The sequence below is a fragment of the Anneissia japonica genome, unplaced genomic scaffold, assembly GCF_011630105.1.
Source record: "Anneissia japonica isolate Jap-2015-1 unplaced genomic scaffold, ASM1163010v1 scaffold1065_len1792383_cov172, whole genome shotgun sequence".
Taxonomy (NCBI): domain Eukaryota; kingdom Metazoa; phylum Echinodermata; class Crinoidea; order Comatulida; family Comatulidae; genus Anneissia; species Anneissia japonica.
Genome location: NW_022684135.1, coordinates 835,796 through 857,231, shown reverse-complemented (window position 1 = coordinate 857,231; position 21,436 = coordinate 835,796). Strand labels below are relative to the sequence as shown.

Sequence of the window (21,436 nt, the reverse complement as noted above, 5' to 3'; positions counted from 1 at the left end):
GACCATGGACAGACGAGCCAAGTCGTGCTTGTTCGCACTCTGAATCTTGTCTCTTTTTCGTACAACCTGAGACAACTTTACATTTTTATACTGTAGTTGTCTCAGGTAGAATCACAAAGCAATGAGACGGGCTGTTTAATCGCACTAAATTACTGTACTTGTTCTATGCTCGACTGAGTTTGAGGAGTCACATGACGTAGCAATGACATGACATGGCAATTCTCATATAGGAAAAAAAATATTGCGGCCCGAGCGATACCGGTAACCAGGAAAAGTGACGTCACACTTTTTCTCCCTATTTTTAATGACTTTCTGGAATACTAGACCTACGTACTTTGAACAGGCCTATAGACCTTACAATCTGTCTCTTATACACATCTAGATGTGTATAAGAGACAGATATTATACCTCTTTCTACATATTTTCCCTAAGTTTTTAAATATTCAAAATCAATATTTTATTAAGCGCCTTTTATCTCATTACTGTAGTTTAAGAATAAAATTTATTAATAAGAGCGTGACAACCTTTCTAGTGTTTATTACAAATTTTTCTCAAAAGGGTAAAAACAATACAACAATATAAAGGTATGAAATACATATATTTAACTAATATAACATTGGCATTAGGTAAAAAAAAGTGGGCTTGAATCTTGTGACATAGGATATTTTTCAAGGAGGTCTACATAATGGACTCAACAATCAATTCAAAAAATTAATCAAAAACAAACAGATAGAGCATCAATAGTAAACAATTAAAATGAACTATGTCAATAATTATGGCTTATCAAATTTAAATATTTAAAAAAATATGTGGAAAATGTATAACTGTCTTAGGCCTTATTATGGAACGGGTCCAAAATAGCCCCGGCCCAATGTTTTATGTTGCTTATACTGCCCATCTACTGATCTCATTAGTGTGTGCTATGCTATAATAATGTGATATTTAGGGCCATCTATTATTTTTATTTTGTTATAATAGTACACAGCATACTGAAACATACAGTGCTATTTTGTCTAAAAAAGAAACATGAAAACTGGACGACGTGGTTAGTTCAATGATGGGAAGACGCACACTGTGTGCTTTACCGCGAACTATGAGTCGAGCGCGTAATTGATTTGGAACAGTTCATTTATGATTTAGGGTATTTCCACAGACTACAAATTAAACAAGTAACAAAATGATTTCATTCATTATTTCAATACAAACATATAATATTATATACCAAACTACTATTCCACAACAAGCATAGCACACACTCTACCTTCTCCATCCAAACATGCAATAGCCTAACACATTAGAAAATGGAATTGTACATCTCATGCCGGCGGCAATGCGCGAGCCGCTCAGAAAACTATATTGTTTTTACAAAAACTGACATTTATAAACTGCTCGTACCAAAAAAAAAATATATATATATATAAATCTCTACTGCTTAAAACTTACATCATAAGAATCTCTATCTAAATCTCCAGCCTATGGTCATTATTTTAGTGTTTAAAAATATGGATATTGTAATCATTTCATTTAATATTTAAGACAGCGCTGAATCTATGTGAATATCAGATGTTTATATGCTTGTAATACGTAAGTGTCTAGGTGTGAGGAACCAAATGTACTCTCACTATTTAACAAAATTATATACATATAATTCATTATTTAATATGTAATTCAACATTTCTTCATTATATACATAATGAATTGGTCCACCAATTATTTATATATAATTGTTGAAGGGAAAACAAATTTTAATCGAAGTTTATAATAGCTCATCTAAAAGTTAATCTATACATATTAAACAATACAATTATGGAATTTTGTTTCAAGTATTTTGGTGGTGGGTTGGTGGTCTTCATCAAGACTCCTCAGAGGAAGACATTTAGACATCATCTCCATGATATAGCAGTGGCGTACTATACATGTATCTAGAAATCGTGAAATGGGTGGGGCAGGGATGTCACCACGCTGGTCGGCGGTGGACGGGCCAGTCCAGCACTCAACATTTCCGACCAGGATTTACAGGCTCCCGACCACCACTATTATTTCAACAGTTTACAAATTGTAACAAAATAAAATGTTGATGCCAGAGTTATAACCTTTGATGTCCCGAGATGTGCGTCCTTCTGATGAATTGCCTTGGTAACAGTTTATATTATTCTGAAAATTATAATGGTGAACCCTTGAGAGGAATTTTTATCTCCTTTTCACATCATTTGAACTGTAACATTTATTACTGTATGCTATTTTTTCTTTTTTTTTTTGTGCACTGCACTGAAATTCTGGGATTCCATCCCATGCATTGCTTTGTTATTGTTATATATGGAAAGATCTGGATTGATGGATGGATGGATTTTATTCTATATTTGTTTGTTATTCATTTGAATTTTTCCTTCTTAGCGGTGTATTTTGAATAAATTTGAATTTGAATTTAGCTCATACCAGACAGTGCGTCTTAAAAATGTCTAAAAAAAAACTCGGACTGAAGCCAAATTTTCATAAAATCTTTTAAATTGATTATATTTTACAGCACAACCCCTGGATTGCAATATAACATATGAATCATCCTGTTACATATTTAATTGTGAGCCGACATGGCAAAGTTGGACAAACCACAACGAAAAGTGTGTTGGTCGTGGAGGTCATCTTGTAAGTTTCCAATCGGAAGAAGAGTTTAAAGTTGTAGAAAAAAGATTTAAATTCCAAGTCTTAAATAGCGTTTGTGAAAAATATTTCATTGGATTAAAGCGTGATAGTAACCAACCAAAAATGAAGCAAACAAGCTGGACGTGGACATCGGGTGAGACAGAAGGAGACCAGATTCTTGATTGGCTTATGTGGGGAGATGATCAACCATTTTTGCATTCTAACTTCACAGCAGTTGTTTACTTAAACTTAAAATTTGATAACAGAACAATATTTGACTTCTACATAGAAGGCATGCACCGAAAATCCGGACATATCTGCGAGAGTAAGTTGATATTTAGAAAAAAAAAATTCTCTAAAAATCTTCACCATATTTGTAATATCTGTTATCACAATAGAGGGATGGCCATTTAACCTAAATTAACTTAACTCATCTATATTTAACACACACAGAATATTAAAGAGACTTCAATGTCTACTATCATTTTAATAGGGTATGCAACATTCTGCAGAGCAATTGATTTAATTTCCCAATCTTAAGAAAATATAGAAACACATTATGCAAAAGCAAGAAATTATTCAACTGTTAACTTTTGTATCGACTAACTGTTATAAACTTTCATAATGCATACGCAAGAATTTTCACCCAAGCTGTTCATTTCAAAGACAAAATATTTACTAAGATAAGCTATCCACTCACACTATCCTACTAGAATGGGCTGTTATAAAACAAAGAGGTTTGATTATTGTATGCCATCAGAAAGTATGGAATAATTAAGCTTTTTTTTATACAGGGTTGAATGCAAGTATCAACTGTTGTTTCCCCACATACAATGGTTATTTTTAAAGATTTCGCAGTACCTGTATTCACAGTACGGTAATACAAACAGTAAGGCCTATATGGAAACCTTGGCATTTCACTATCAAAAGTCCTATTTAAGTACAGCACTTTGCCAATAATTTGTTTTTTCATACGATGCTGTGATTCTCAACGCTGCGCTGACGCAGATTAAAAAATGACTAATAATTTAATACAACAGTCATTATTCCTCCAAAGATAAAAGCGAGCGAGACAGACCGACCATGGACAGACGAGCCAAGTCGTGCTTGTTCGCACTCTGAATCTTGTCTCTTTTTCGTACAACCTGAGACAACTTTACATTTTTATACTGTAGTTGTCTCAGGTAGAATCACAAAGCAATGAGACGGGCTGTTTAATCGCACTAAATTACTGTACTTGTTCTATGCTCGACTGAGTTTGAGGAGTCACATGACGTAGCAATGACATGACATGGCAATTCTCATATAGGAAAAAAAATATTGCGGCCCGAGCGATACCGGTAACCAGGAAAAGTGACATCACACTTTTTCTCCCTATTTTTAATGACTTTCTGGAATACTAGACCTACGTACTTTGAACAGGCCTATAGACCTTACAATACACCACAATGGATAAAATTTATTTTTGTAGTTGCTGCCCCTATCAAATCTACTGATGGTACAAGTATGCCAAGTCAAGGTAAAACATCACAGTTTTCTAATAATATTTACGTTTACATTTTATTTTCTGTTTTGAAACAACCAATTTCAGTTGAACTCTCTCCATTCTTGTTCTCTGATTGATTGACTGGCTAATTGGCTGACCAACCAATTGACTGGCTAATTGGCTGACCAACCAATTGAATGACTTTGACCAACTAACCGACCGACTTAGACTTGAACAAGTCTCTGATTACCTCTGCCAAGGAGGTTATTTTTTAAACCCTGTTTGTTTATTTGCATGTTTGTCTGTCTGTCTGTCTACAGCCTACAGGTCACAGTATTTAACAGAAACTTGTCAAACCAAAAGATCTGGGGGTGATTTAATTTTTAAGGGTTGGGAAGGGAAGGGTTGACGAGTTGAACTACTTTTTTTTATATCATATAATGTCCTTATAGTTAACAATTTTTATCAGAAAATTAGCAAACTTGGTCAAAGTGATTCATAAACAAAGATCTAAATGTGAATACATGTTGAGGGGTCAAAGTCACAGTTCAAGGTCACAATCGATAAAAGCCTAATTGTTTTTTTTTTATGACAGTCTACAGCCAACAATATTTATCAAATATCTGAATATAAACACTCTTGCTTAACATTCCATACAGTATCAGGCATGGTTTATTTCTGATACTGGGTTTATGTATCTATTTTGGTATACAATCCTCAAATTATTGCTGCGAAGCAGCCAATTCATATTCTTGACAGCAATTTGACCCCTGAAAGGTCATTGTTTGTCAAAAAACAAGGGCCTAAGATGACTGAAAAGAGGAGTTTCCTTCGTTCGTTCTGCCGGGTAAAATCAATTACTTTAGGCGACGTTTGTAGACTAACCAACACGTACCAACGTCCGCATGTCGCGCTAGCCTTATCCTACTCTAGGCATAGACTAGCTAGGATGGTATAGGCCTAGCCTTGAAGGGACAAAGATCCCAATGAAAAACAACGTCGCTCCTTGATAGCTAACATTGTCTATTTAACATCACAATAATTCATTATTAGACCATAGTTGTTTTTTGAATTGTACTCCACAAATCTCAGCCAATACCTCGCACAACTCGAGTAACGTCTCGTATCTATTGTCGTGACGTCATGGCTCGCTGGCTCACCCTTGCGATGTCTCGCACTTGTGATCAAATAACACGCTGCCTCGCACTTTGGCAACACTCTTTGGCAGTCAACTCACCCCTAGAAAACCCGCCCTTGGAAACTTGCCCCATAAAGACCATGCAGTCTTCAAAATAAAAATTGTTGGTATTCAACTACATTTTCCACATACATAGAAATTTTTTAAACTTTATTAAAAAAAACCTAAACTATAATTCACCACTATAGACACTTTTTGACAAAAATGAAAAATTACGACTTTGTTACCCAATGAGATGTGTTCTAATATAGACAATGGGTCGTGTCTCATATTATTTGTTATATTTTTATTATTCATTATTTTCACTTGACTCGTATAAATAATTTTGTTCGAAGAACATTTATATGCAGTACAAGTACTTTGCAGCACTTCACTTGCAATTTGCAATTTCTAGTAATAGATAATATTATGTGGATTGATTATGAACTTTTACAGGAATAGAATCTCTATAGATTAGTTTAGTCAATTTACAATTTTATATCTCTATGATCTAATGAATTATTATAATTTATATTCAATAGATCAGCCTTAGGTGGTTTACTGTATATGTGAGCTGTCGTGACAAAATGAGTCTTGTGGTACAAAAATTGAAAAATGAGTTATTGATGTATTCGGATAGATCACATTAAAAACTTTAATTTGGTCTTTAAATGAGGTTTCTAGGGTAAGTACAGCCAGAGAAATGTAATTTTGAAATTCAGATGTATGAAACCATACTTTGGAGAAAACTGCCTTTAAAGATGAACTAATATATTTAACTGAAAAAGTTAAAATTCTACATGGAAATAAAAATAGGGAATCAATAGGCCATAGCAACAGGTGGGAAGATAAAGTCCGATCATCATGAAATTTTCAGTGGTTGATCTAAACACCTTGGCGGTTTCGAAATATATAACTTTGTTGTAATCTGGGGGGAGGGAGATTATAGCTGGTTAATTTAGTATGAAATATTAAATATTGCAGTTTTTTAGGCTAACCTACTCATAAAAACTACTAAATGGAGAGTGGATCATTAAAAAAAATCATTCCACTGAAAAAAAATGAAATCAGCACACTACAGAGTTTATGGGAGGCGTAGTGGGGAAGTGTGTGGGGTAGTTGTAAAGTGTATCGATTATTAAAATATTGTAATATTTAAAAAAAACAAAAAACATAAGTCCTAGCCCTGTCTGCTAATAAGTGAAATAGAAATTAACTATTTATTATCAGTTCATATCCACGGAGTGGGGATAGTAAATGGGGTGGGCGGGGACGGGGGCGAGGTAACTTTTAATAATTGTACTGTTAATTGTTCTATTGAGTCATAGCCCTCTCTACTAGTAACAAAGGCAATAAATGTAATACCTATAATACACAACTCGAGTGCGCGTGCTGTTGTTATAATTTTAGAATGAGAAAAAGTCCTGTAACTTGTAAGATTTTCGGCACGCAAAGTGGGTAAAGTAATGTAAATACAACAAAGACAATTAAGTTTTATTTTTTAAGGTATACAATACAGATCAATTAGTGTCATTTCCGGTCAGCTGGAGGTACTATATCCTCAAATTTTCGCACCTCAGCCTCAAACATGGTGGGGATGGGTAGATGTACAGTACCGCCACAAAATATTGCACTTTTACCTGCGCACAGGCTTCATAGACTATACATCATAGCCTGATCTAACCTGCGCGCAGGCTTTGTAGATACATCGTAGCCTGATATAAACAATCTAAGTAAGGCTACGCGAAGCGAACCTACGAAGCAAAAGCATGTTGTTTATTTGTACAGAAAGACTGCTGTAGCTTACTGGAATAAACAATGTATTGTTTGATAATTTGTGAATGACAAACAGGAGTACAGACCGTTAATTTAAAGTATGGAGCTGTTTTTCAATAAGAAAAACGTACAATTGAATTCATGGGAGTCTCCTCTCAGTATTATTTAAAAGAAGAAAATTCTTACTACCAGAAGAATAATATCAGATCAAAATTCTCCGAATTGGAAAGTTTACCAGTATAACTACTGTCTGCTCTCCTCCTCTATAGGGGAAAATGTAGGCCGTACGTAAGCCTAAATGACATCGAAATTTGAACATACTGAATGCCCACTAGGTTACCCAGCTAGCGAACTAAACACAGTTTTAAAACATGATCGATTTAATAAGTTAGGGTATAAGGAAACAATCAAGTTCTAACATTGTTTATTAGTAAATTGCAACATTGCTTACGTGTTGAAAGCTGGTAAACTATATTTCAATATTGTTTACGCATTGTTTATCAGGCTGACGATCCAGCCTACGATCATTGCAAAGCTAATTAAAATAACAATGACCTTCGTAGTGGTTTGTAGATACGTTCAAAAACGTACCTACGAGCAGATTACGAGAGGTTACGAAGCGATAATTTGTGTCTGTACTTTAGACTTGGCTTTGATACAGGTAAAGTAAAGTAAATACATCAAAGACATTCTATGGTATATCCCACATATTACTGATAAAAGATCATGGTGATGACTTACCTTACTAATACTGTAAACTAAGAGTGTCATTTCCGGCCATCTAGATGCAATGCAGGCCTACTACTGTATTTCCCCAAATTTTCGCACCTCAGATGGTTGGGCTGAGACGGGTGTGACTCGCGTCTTTGAAGTACTGTAGGTAAAGTAAAGTAAATATCGTAATGACAATGTTTTTAAAACTTTTATTTTCTATGCTGGGGCGGATTCAAGGGGTGCAAGTGCATATTAAGAAAAATAATTGTTGTATTGTATTGTTAATATATACAGTCGACCTTCCCATTTACGAACTTCTCATTTACGACCCTTTTATTTTACGAACGTTCGGTCAATGACATCATCGCTAGATTTATTCATTTAATTTTTGTTATTTTTATTTATTTTAAGAAAAACGAATTACAAAGGTAATTAAAAAATGCATTATAGTAATAGTTATACAGTATATTCCGTAAATACATCATACTACTTTAGGTTTAGAAAAGTCAAACCAATACATGATGTAAAATAATCAAAACTAGCCGAAATTCAGGCAGGCAGTGCAAGCTGCTAGGCCTACCTTGTCTAGGCTAAGGGCAAGGCTGGGCAGCCTATACCAGGGGGGCCTACCCTACTCTGTCTAAATGCACTGAAAATCGAATCAGCTAGTCCGAGTATAAATGTATGGTAACATCAACTTTTATCCTTTTAAGAATAATCACTGTTCGGATATTTAATAAGCATCTGTATTAATATTATTTGTTTTTTACTGTCAAAAAACGATTAGCAAAGCTGCTCTATTTTTAGAAGATGACATCAGCAATTACCCATCATTCAACGCTACAGGTACCAAAACCACATGTTTGGAAGTCAGGAAGGTCGGAAAAAATAGGAAGTTTCTTTTTTCAAATTATACAAAAATACCTTGACTAAATAAAATAAATAATAAGCCCAGTGCTTTTAATACAAATTAATATCAATGTTTGTTTACTAATTTGCTACAAATTACGGAGAGAGGCCTAGCTAAAGTTAGGCTGCTGCTAGGCCCAGCCACCACACTCTATGTTGAACAGTGAGCCTACTTTTAGTGACATGGAAGATTAGGTTGATCCATGGAACGATTTCCTTAGCCTATTATGAATCGATATTTAATATTAGTTTGTCTTGCATTAACATTTAATTGATTCTTCAACGATTTCTATAAATGTTTATTGAACACTTAAATGCAAAATTAAGCCTAGATGTTGGTTGGCAGGCCTAGCTACTGCATAGGCTACAACTTGGCGTTTTTAAACTTGAGGACGCTACTCTTACTTCTCATTTACGAATTTTCTCAATTATGAACTGCTTTCAGCCCAAGGTGTACGTAAATGGGAAGGTCGACTGTATTATTATTATTTTTATCATTATTTATGAACATAGTACCAGTAGGATTTTTAAAGTATGAGAGTGCAAAAGTGCACCCTCTACTGCCAAATCCTGCATCCTCTGCCCCAACTATGGTAATGCTAATAAAAGATCATGAGAAATTTGTTGGTGCTTCATTTTGACTACAATGGTGATATATAAGTGTGTCATTTCCGGCCATCTACAGTAGGTATATTTCCTCAAATTTTGCACCACCTCAGCCCCAAATATGGTGGGGCTCATGTGGGTGTGGGCTCAAGACTTTGAAGTAGGTAAAGTAAAGTACTTGCATGAAAGACAATGTTTTTAAGTTTTATTTTCTATGGTACATCACACATACTAATTAGATGGTTGCCAAAAATCACTGATAAAAGATCATAAGACGTAATGTCATGGTGGATGTGATGATGAATTTTACTATAAATAAGAGTGTCATTTTTGGCTATCTAAATGTACCATTTTCTAAAATTTTCGCACCTCAGCCCCACCATGGTGGGCAAAGGTGGGTGTGGCCTCACAAAATTCCCCGGGCCCCTTACCCCACCTTTCAAAACAGATCTGCGCACTCGGAAATCAGGGGCGGATCCAGAAATGTCCAAAAGGGGGGGCCGGAAGCGGGGGCCGAAAGTTGGGCCGATTGAGACAACACTGTCGTAGGGGGTCTGGGGCATGCCCCCGCGAAATTTTTGTGTTCTAGACGCCCGAACATAACATTTGAGGCATTCTGGGCTATCATTTTTTTCTTTTTCTCTCTTTTTTTTCTTTTTTTTTTCTTTTTTTACCTCCCAAAAGGGGGGGCCGGGGCCGGGCCGGCCCCCCCCTAAATCCGCCCCTGGAAATTATGCTGTCATTTATAACAGTTACATTCAGCACTGTAAAAGTTAGGCAATTGTAGTGTCGTTTACAACAGTTGAGTTGCATTCAGCACTGCAAAAGTTCGTGAGTGTTCAAAACAATAACAAAGCGAGTGCCACATACAGATCACAGGAATGATCAAATGCCAAAAGGTACTTGGGACCCCTGGGCAAAGTCAACAGCTGACGGCGACTGTTGCGAATAGGGTGAGCCATCCAATGGAAACTGAGCTAAACCAAGCTTATAAGGTGCCTGGCCAGCCTAGCTGGCCGGCGGAAAGGCAGGAAATTCAAATAGGAGCCTACCCTCGCTGTTGATCGAAGTGTTTCCAGCCTACTTTCCACTAGGCCTAGCCTAGGCCTAAAGACAACTAACATGAGTACTTACCAGAGAAGAAATCCCGTAATAGTAAATATACTTCCCACTCAATAATCAAAACTACAATTAAGTTATTATAATGTACATAAAATTTCAAGCTCCATGCAGATGTTACACGAGGACGAGTGTTGGTGTTTTTTGTATTACTTACTCCACCCCAAATATCTTTGCGCCATCATTTACTACAGGGGGCGCTAAATTGATGGATGGATCTTAATTATATGCCAAGACAAACATATATTTTTTAGACTGAATTTTGGGAATTTTGATTTTTGCCAGTGGTCACACTGACAGTATAGAGTATAAAGAATGTATAATATAGGCAACCCACAATTCAAACTCCAACCATGATTTGAAAAAAGCAACTCAAACTCCTTCAAACTTTAAGGGCCAGAAGACAATCATGGTCGTCCAAAACATTTAGTATGCACTTGTTTAGGAGGTTGAGAAGGTATATTCTCTATCTCCGTGCTAATTTTAAATAGGCTGCCCCCGGAAAGATAACACCGGCCTACCTACAGGTTGCCCAAGCTGGGTAAAAAAAGATTGTTCACCAACCATGGTGGGGGCACCCAGACAACCCGATCCGTGCATGATCTGCAGTTTAGCATCCAAATTCGTTTATCCAATAACAGACTCTCAACGAAAGCGTGTGTTTTCTAGTTTTTAATTACTGTAGAAAGCCGCCATGACGATTAATCAATAAACCAGTTTATCAGCTTGAGCCTATCTATTTTATCTAGATTACCCCCCTTTTTTTTATCATACTTTGAAAATCTACTCGTAATTCAATTTAGATTTTACTGCAATTAGTCTTTTTGATATATCAATGATAATTGGCATCAACATTAGCCTATACACGATTATAACTATCAAAATGCAGAAAACGAACTACTAGTTATAATAGCTTAGCTTTGTCATGAAAAGAGCGTCACATAGTCTTGACAATATCCTAGAATAAAAACACTGGCCGCCTTCCGGCGAGAGCACGTGTGTTTTATAAAATGAATCGCTAACTGGTATCCATTCGAACAACTGAAATTGGTACCTCGTGCACGTTTTCTTTCAAATACATGTAGCCTTGCCATTTTAACAGTTTATCCATTTGGACTTGGTAATGATGCGTTTTGGGTTTTTTTGTGTTTTTTTTTTTGTTTTTTGTTTTTTTTTAAATTTTCATTGTGATTCTCAAAAATCCAAGTTTAAACGATCCAAAGTAGTTTTTTTTTTGTATATACCACATGGTTTTTTTTTAACCATCCAACCATTTGACATCATTGACCAGGGCCGTCGGAACACTTTCTCAATTAAAAATATCCATAAAATATATGAATTTATTATTAATGTTCACCAAGGTGGGGGCTGAGGTGGGTATATCCCCATGCTAAATTTTGTTTAGCATGGGGATATACTAAAGTTGTGGGAATATCGGTTGTGCAGGTTGCAAGCACATTTTCCGGACATTCAGGTACCATAAAATGTGTCTACCAACCATGGTGTAAAGCGTTCGTGCCACTAAATTAAAAACCTATCCGTAGATATGGGTAGATGGTCTACAGTTTGACAACCAAATTTGTTAAGCACTCCTCCCTCTTCCCCCCTCCATCTCGCAATTACTATAATCCGAGGAGTATACATAGCCGTCGAAATGCTTCCGACGGCTATCTAGAAATGGTTAGAGCTCGGGCGCATATATCAACCCTCCACTTAATTCTTTATCGCCGTCAGTCTTCCCTCCTTTATCGATGTCCTTTGCGCACTACATACACTGAGCACACTCGGAAAAAGTGTTAACAATACCAAAGTAATGTCGTGTTTAATATTACCAGAAAATCGTTTTCTTTGAGAGTACATACAAGTACTTACTGTAAATAGGCCGGAAATGATTAATATTTTAACAATGTTGCGTGAGTTGAATTAAAATCTTCGGCGGATCGGTGGTGGCCCACGGCTGATCTAAAGCATTTCTTTATTTTTTTATTTCAACAAGCACATCCAACAGCAATGAAATGCCAATAACATGATGTCTTAATTTGTTTTCTAACAAACATAACAAATAGATATAAATAGAAAAAAAGTCAACAATATTCTTATCAATCGACTCTGAATACACCTCATCTTTAAAAGTAAACTGGCTTAAGTGAAAACTAGTAAATGCAACTCAATCCTATGTTAATATTACCATGGTAAATTTGTGACGTCTGTCCCAGGACAATTTTTCAAGAAGTTTGGACGTTTAAAAATAATTTATTCAATCAATTCTGCTAGAATTTACTTTTTTTGTCATCAATTGATTTGAATAAAGTGCATTTGCTATCGGTCTTGTGGTTGTTAATCAATAATGTAGGATATGAACTTCATAAATACTAACATTTTTGTTATGTAGCCTGACATTCTGCATAATGCATTATTGAACTACAAGTTTGACGTTACTGAGGGCAAGACAGAGGCCATATCTGCAAAAACGTATAGATGTTTATGAATAAACGTATTCACATCGCTACCGTGTACTTATTTAGAAAGTATTTCGAATTTGTTTATGTGTGACGTAATCATGGGAATGGCTTGGAAATATATTATATCTTTGCTTCTTGCTGCCGTGTGCTACTCTGTCTGCAATGGTAAGATATTCAGAATTGGTCTACTTAAAATGCTAAATGTTAAATGTTGGAGCACTAGAAATGAACCAATCATCTAAATGATGAAAATAGGCCTGAATGTTTTGCAAAATACATTTGAAATATTTAACTGTGTCCCACTCGAGGCCAAAAGTCTTGGGTGAAATAGGCCTAAAAGAGAACATTATTGTCAGGTTACATACAAATCATATTATCCAAATGAATTTAAAATGTGTAATTATTGCAAATGCAAACAATAGGTCTAATATTCCAAAAAGCCCCTGTCATGCATTTTGGTTGAAAAAAAAAATATACAGTAGTCAGTGGAGTATTCTCCTTAAAAGTGCACCATTTTAATGTTAAAAATAACATAAATTTTAAGTAATGAAGTGCCAGGCTTCAGTCAGTTGTTATCAGCATATGGATTAGGCGTAATATTCTATAAAATATCATTCTGTAGTTGATTGCCGCTTATTATAGACAGTGATTAATTTTGCTATAATTCCACGTCAATTTAACCATAAAATATAATGAAGATGAGTAGTTGAATAGGACGTCAAAACGACAGACAGCTAAAGTTACGTGTAGTAGTTATGTGACTTGTCAATTTCATGATTTATCGAGTGATGGTTTTTCCAGTTTTAAGAATAATATAGCAATGTAAAGATTGATTTGCGTTGATTTTATTTTCGGAATTTCTATGTGTGCAGTCCGGCCGGAGAAATTCCAATGTTCATCTTCTATATTTTGTAGAATGACAAAAAGAATTACTTAATGAAATGTTTTTATTAGTGTATAGATCATTACTAAACTATATATTTTGGATTCTTTTAGGTTGATACTTAAAAAACAATCAACTTGGAATTTCTTTCATTCATTCATTCATTCATATTTATTTATTTATTCATTCATATTTATTTATTTATTTATTTATTCATTCATATTTATTTATTTATTTATTTATTTATTCATTCATATTTATTTATTTATTTATTCATTCATATTTATTTATTTATTTATTTATTTATTTATTTATTTATTTATTTATTTATTTATTTATTTATTTATTTATTTATTTATTTATTTATTTATTTATTTATTTATTTATTTATTTATTTATTTATTTATGTCTAAAATACAGTACTAGTATTACGACGAATTACGGTAAATTCCTAACCATAAAAAAAAAATATTTGCATGTAGGTACTGGCGCAAACACACATACGACAGATACTACTACGGGGCCTACTAATGGTACTTCCACGTTAACTCAAATGACGACTAAAGGTAAATTTATTCCTTACGCATCAAGATATCGGTAGAATTGCAGTAGGCCTACTCACTGCTACTTGTGGATCGGATTCAACACCAGTCACTAAGCGCAAGTTCAATGGTCTATTGTTTATGACAACAATGGTAGTCGTGGGTTCGATTCACTTACCTGAATCACTTGCGATCAATGAGCCTTAAGAAAGCAAAAGCCAATACTTGTAATATCAATTTATATGCAAGGAAAATGCACTTTAATGTCTGAATAATTGTAATAAAATAATATAATATTAATAGACAACTTAAAATAGTCAAAAACATATCTATCTAAGCTTACAATTCTTGTTGTAATCGGAGGTCTACAAAAGTGGTGGTTTAAAACACGAGTAATAAGACGAAATACGGTAAAATGTGCATCTGTCCAATAGGCCCCTATTATCCAAAGGGGACAGCCAAAATCGATCTCCCGGACCAATAAATGCGGTCAAAATCGATCAAGGGGAAACATTTTAACGTGACAGATGAATATTAATTAGTTAATTCTAGTTTACACACATTATATAACAATTGGAAATATTGTGGTGAACAATAACGAAATTATTATCCATCTTTTGTAGCTGGTTGCTCAACATGTAAAGTAATCTCTAACCATTACAAAATAATGTTTGTATTATAGATGCTGGCGCAAACATATCTATGACTGATACTACTACGAGGCCTACTAATACGACTAATGGTACTTTCACGTCAACTCAAGTGACGACTCAAAGTAAATTCTGGCAAAACATCACTCCTATCATATATTCCTGTCACACATCAAAATTATTGAATTTGATGTATATTTCCTTAATCATCATAACATCACTGAGCACGCAAGGAAGAAAGTATAAGGCTAGACCTGTAATATAAATTTATATGCAAGGGAAAATGTACATTAATTATTTATTTATTTACTTATTTATTTATTTTATTTTTTATCTTTCCTTCATATTTATGGATTTTGATATATTTGTATGTTGCTTATAATTTTGTTGTAGTCGGCGTTCTATAAATAGGTGTAGGTCTAAAATACAGTATTAGTATTACGACGAATTACGGTAAATTCCTAACCATAAAAAAAATGTTTGCATGTAGGTACTGGCGCAAACACACATACGACAGATACTACTACGAGGCCTACTAATGGTACTTTCACGTCAACTCAAATGACGACTAAAGGTAAATTTATTCCTTACGCATCATGATATCGGTAGAATTGCAGTACTCGCTGCTACTTAGCGATCGGATTCAACACCAGTCACTAAGCGCAAGTTCAATGGTCTATTGTTTATGACACCAATGGTAGTCGTGGGTTCGATTCACTTACCTGAATCACTTGCGATCAATTAGCACGAAGAAAGCAAAAGCCTATATTTGTAATATCAATTTATATGCAAGGAAAATGCACTTTAATGTCTGAATAATTGTAATGAAATAATATAATATTAATAGACAACTTAAAATAGTCAAAAACATATGTATCTAAGCTTACAATTCTTGTTGTAATCGGAGGTCTACAAAAGTGGAGGTTTAAAACACGAGTAATAAGACGAAATACGGTAAAAATGTGCATCTGTCCAATATTATCCAAAGGGGACAGCCAAAATTATATTACAATTGGAAATAACAATAACGAAATTATTATCTATATTTTGTAGCTGGTTGCTCAACATGTAAAGTAATCCCTAACCATTACAAAATAATGTTTGTATTATAGATGCTGGCGCAAACATATCTATGACTGATACTACTACGAGGCCTACTAATACGACTAATGGTACTTTCACGTCAACTCAAGTGACGACTCAAAGTAAATTCTGGCAAAACATCACTCTTATCATATATTCCTGACACATCAAAATGATTGAATTTCATGTATATTTTCTTAAGCATCATAACATCACTGAGCACGCAAGGAAGAAAGTAAAAGGCTAGACCTGTAATATTAATTTATATGCAAGGGAAAATGTACAATGTCTGAATAATTGTAGAGGTGCATCCATACACGAACCCAAATTGAGACTCGAGAGTGCATTTAGTTATTTAGCTCTTAAGTTTTTTAATAGGCTCTCAATTTCTCTGAAAGAATTTTCAAATTTAATTACTTATAAATCTAAATTGAAAACATAATTTTTTTTTACAATAGTGCGAACATCACATAGATTTATTTTCATTATTTGTTTATATATTTATTTCTATTTAGGAATTTATGTATATATTTTGTAGTCTAATTAATTTATAGGTTAATGAATCGTATTTCTATTTTTTTGAATATGTATTAATGATAATGGTGTTTGTTAGTTGGTGTTTTGAATGTATTTGAATTTTTTGTACTACAATAATTTTAGACTGGTTCTGCTTTTTGTATTTTATCATATACCAGAATAAAATACAAAAAAAAATAATTGATTGATTACTATTGTTATTTGATAAAATGTATACTTTTAACAGAGGCCCCTAAACATCAGATGGCCTTCTTGGTAGAGTTGGAATGGTTAACCTCTAAAAGTTTGAATAAAATATATATAATAAATATCATTAATGGACAATTATTCAAAATATATGTGCAATCAAATGTATATTTAGGCTTACAATTCCTGTTGTAATCGGAGGTCTATAAATAGGTGTAGGTCTAAAATACAGTACGGTACTAGTAATACAACGAATTACGGTAAAATGTAGATCAATTCTATTCAGTTAATACTTGTTGATACTCATTATATAACAATTGGAAATATTGTGGTGAATAATAACAAAATATCTATATTTTGTAGCTGGTTGCTCAACATGTAATCCCTGGTATCCCTGGCCAAGAGATGTTGGAGGTAATGTAATCATTTCACAATTTGTTCATAGCTGGAACAGGTATTAGGTCCTCCATAAACTCGTGTTCTGAGATCTTTTGAAATTTTAATTTAATAATTGTTGATTTATTATTATTATTATTATTATTATTATTATTATTATTATTATTATTATTATTATTATTATTATTATTATTATTATTATTATTGTAAAGTTCTCCATAAACCCGTGTGTCTGAGATCTTTTGAAATTTTAATTTAATAATTGTTGAATTATATTTATTATTATTATTATTATTATTATTATTATTATTATTATTGTAAAGTTCTCCATAAACTCGTGTGTCTGAGATCTTTTGAAATTTTAATTTAATAATTGTTGAATCATATTTATTATTATTATTATTATTATTGTAAAGTTGCTTTTTTTGTAAACCCCTTTTTATATATATTTTGATATACTGCAGTATTTTCATGCTATATTTAAACACAGTAATTAAGTTTATACTGATTTTGTTATCGTTGCACATCTTTTACGGTTGTGCCTCTGCTATGAAAGAGAAGCAATAAAATTAGTAACAACGTACTCCAGCTACAAACTGGGGATATGACTGACTATGACGAAGATGACGATAACGATGACTATGATTACTACTATGATGGTGGCGATGATGATGATGAGTGTAGTTTGATAGCGCTGCTTGGCGGCTAACATAAGTTAAGTTGAATAGTTTGGTGGCTGAGATAACTTCCGATCCTCGGGTTCTTCTGGGATCAATTCCAGTCACAGTAACAGGATTTTTCCCACGAACATAAAACAATTCTCTCATAATGAAATTTTCTACATGGTCTATACAGATACACTTTCGTGAATTTTTGCTTTGTAAAGGAATTGCCATTTTAAAAAGCATTACCTAAAGCATATTCTTGTCCCATGTGGCTAAAGTAATAATATAGTACTTTTGACTCATTATGAGCGAAGCACTGAGGCTATAGATTTGTCAGAAACATTATAGAATTATGGTAATTGTAGCCTGGCCCAAAATTTCTGCCCAAACACGATCGACCTGAGCTTCTGTCAGAGTCTAGAAGTGAACACCCTAAATGCGGGTCAATGAAAGATTTTTTTATGCTTAAATTGTAAAAATTATATTTATAGACCACAACAACAGAAAGTGCGATCAGAATAAATTTGGTCAGATCAGCATGTGGATGATTCTACTTAGAATTAGATTGAAAAGGGGTCAGTTTTTTCAACGAAAAGAGGGAAGGAGTACAGCTGGTGCAAGTACTAGATGATCCTTAACAAAATCTATTCGGTGTTCTTACAAATTTAAAATAATTTAATTTTGCATTTCAGCTGGTGTATTTTGTAATTCAGAAACGCCGATTATATTCAACGTCCATCTAACATCTGAACCGAATAATGTCACTTTCTCGGCTTCAGCTCAACTTCCATGGAAAGGAGGTATTCATATTATTAACTAAAAACATCTTTGAAATTGCTAGGCTATTTAATGTTAATTCTATTACTTGTCACTCTTACAAAAAGTGGTTTGTCGTTTGCTATTATAACAATTTCAATAAATCTGGTGACACTGACCGGGCCCGACAGTCGTCGGCCGACGCGGTTTTCTCAAAACGCAACGCAACGACGCGCGCGCAAAGGATCGTTAATAGACTTTGTTGACAACGAAGATTAACGTAAACCAGAGTGCGTTAATCAGCGTTATCCACGTGACCAAAAGAAAAAAAAAACACATGACCGATTGGTGAGGTTATAAACAACATTTGCGTTAATATTACTTAGATTAAATTTCATAAAATAAAAATTGTAATATTTACCCACATGAAGTCAAAAAATAATTGTAGGCTAACATAATTAAAAAACTGGATGAAATAAATATTTTACGAAAAACCCATACTACCACGCAATCTTGAAGCAATCTTGATTACGCAATGTGTATTGCTGTAACTATACAGCTATTTTTTTTTGTCGAGTATTTACAAGTTTTCTATTCGACTGGTCGTCTTTTTTTTTTTTTGATCGATTTTACTGCTGCGCAGGTGGGCGTGGGTTAACGAAGAACGACCAGTCGAATACGGCCAATGACTATCATGGACAATCAGCAGATAGCGTCGCGTCGTTTAGCGCCCGCATGGAACGGAGTTTGGTTCGTCTTGCAAAGGCTGTACGACGCAGGGAGTGCCCGGCTTAATAAATTTAATAAAATATACACAATCTATTTGGCTTTAGACGAATAGTATTTTTTTTAAATAAATATATTTATTAGGTCCTAATTTAAGTTGTTTATATTTAGATGGTCCATTCAACCTGTATGCAAGTCTGAGGTATATCCAAGTCACCGCTCTAACATCTGTGTAAGTTTTGTTTAAGCAACAATTTTTTATTTTAAAACCTTATCTTTTTGTTCTAGTAAGTGCATGTCATATGTAATATACATTATAAATAAGATGGTAGTTGTTCAAGTGTTTCATAATTTCAAATTTAAGTTTTAAAATTTCAATAATAAATAGCCTAAATATAAGACATGGAAATTAGCATATTCTGTAAACACATCATAGGCCTATTCATAAGTAGTCATGATAATATGGCAGCGGTGATTAGTGGTTAAGATGCACTACCATCGCCGCCGCCGTCGTCGTCATCATCATCACTATTATTATTACTATACCAAACAACAGTACCATGCCAGCACTACAGTGCCTTTAATATATTAGTCCATGTTGATACAGGGTATTGTTATCATTATGTTGTCGCAAAATAAATATTTCATTAAATTGAACACTGGTTTTTAATGTCAATAATGTTACATCATACTGACATAACAATACATGTTTGTATTTAGTACATGATTATTCGTTCCTGACAGTAGGTTCAATTTTACAGCAATGGGGATGAGTTGCACACTGGGTCTGACATCGTGACCATCGATATTTACGACAGAAATCAGAATGAAATAAGTACCAACTGTGAGATACACTTCCCTTCTATTAAGGTAAACCATTTGGAACTACATTTTTCAAACTATTGTTTGTCATGGAAACATAAAATTTCATAGGTCTATAATAATAGTATTGATGAAGAATTGGATAATAATATACTATCAATATTAGTTATTGAATCCTCCATCTCTTACTAATTTCAAGGACCGTTTTGTTTAAATGTTTAATTCTTTCAATGTTTGTGTGGTGTTTTGTTCTTGCTTTTTTTTTCTCTTTTTCTTTTGTTTTATGTAGGTTAGGTAATCAGATGATATTGATACTAGAGCTCCTGAGGTGCTAGCGAGCCCTTAACTGTGTAGGCCTATCAAATTGATGGAAAATGGAGCGGTTTTAATGGCTATCCTTCCTACTGTTGATTGTCTTATCTTCACGATGTTTTTTACTTTTAGTTACTTTTTTTTTTGCTTGTTTTCATTCTTAATTCAAATATAAAAATAAATCTTCACTTTCATGGTAACCTGACAGACTGACTGTGACCCAATCGGTGTGGTGCTCCAAGAGGAGTTTTGCCGATTAATTATCCAGACCCAGAGAGTAAGAATTCTAACTAGGCCTATGGCTATTCTACAGCCCGGACAAATAACGCCAAATAAATATATAACATATGTGCATTTGTGATATGTACCCATTCGGATAATTATATGCAGCTGTATTCCAAATTGTGCCACAATTTCATTTGAATTTTCTTTCTTTTAAACTAAATTTTAAAGGATGTAACTACAAAAAAGAATACGAAAGTGAATCTAATTCCAGAATGCCACTACAAACACGACATAAATAAATCAGTGTAAGTAATACAGTTATTATTTTTGGAAATCGTAAAAAAAATAATTATAATTAAAATAAACATTATGTAACAATAATATAGTAACAGTATCATTTCGTCGCTCACATCACAAACTAACACAATTAAATTCAATTGTGTTAGTTCGTGAAATCAAAAAAGCGCGTCAAAATACGCGCTGTTGTCGTTAAGGACTTTTTGTGTGGTCTCTTATACACATCTAGATGTGTATAAGAGACAGCACCAGTGACCCGTCGCTACCGCAATCCTCAAATTTAGCCGACACATGGAACTTCATTTTTATGAATTCCTGAAGGTTAAAAAAGATAAATGTATGTATGTGTATATATAATATATATATACTCATATATGTGTATAAATTAAATAGTAAAAAATGTTGTACAAAATAACTACCAGACGCACTCACAACACACAACCCCTCCACAGACACAGCCCTACTAC

The 21,436-nt window shown here is 33.9% G+C and overlaps 1 protein-coding gene and 1 long non-coding RNA gene across 3 annotated transcripts in view; one reads left to right on the top strand and one right to left on the bottom strand.

Moving 5' to 3' along the window:
• Positions 1–10,580, bottom strand: part of LOC117103384 — a 25,548-nt gene extending 14,968 nt beyond the window's left edge. Inside the window, exons 1-2 of one of the 2 annotated variants that reach the window (XR_004444580.1) lie at positions 10,443–10,580; positions 7,821–7,953 (exon numbers count right to left, since the gene is read on the bottom strand). This is a non-coding gene — a long non-coding RNA (uncharacterized LOC117103384). Of the gene's footprint in view, positions 1–7,820; positions 7,954–8,373; positions 8,594–10,442 lie in introns of those variants that run through there. The other variant, XR_004444582.1, reaches the window with a different exon arrangement.
• A 4,880-nt stretch (positions 10,581–15,460) lies between these two features.
• Positions 15,461–21,436, top strand: part of LOC117103582 (adhesion G protein-coupled receptor L3-like) — an 18,838-nt gene continuing 12,862 nt past the window's right edge. Inside the window, exons 1-7 of the mRNA XM_033244167.1 lie at positions 15,461–15,538; positions 16,077–16,169; positions 17,134–17,184; positions 18,524–18,631; positions 19,485–19,545; positions 20,075–20,183; positions 20,901–20,977. Of these exons, the coding sequence (XP_033100058.1) occupies positions 15,526–15,538; positions 16,077–16,169; positions 17,134–17,184; positions 18,524–18,631; positions 19,485–19,545; positions 20,075–20,183; positions 20,901–20,977 (512 nt within the window). The 5' untranslated portion in view covers positions 15,461–15,525. The remainder of the gene's footprint in view (positions 15,539–16,076; positions 16,170–17,133; positions 17,185–18,523; positions 18,632–19,484; positions 19,546–20,074; positions 20,184–20,900; positions 20,978–21,436) is intronic.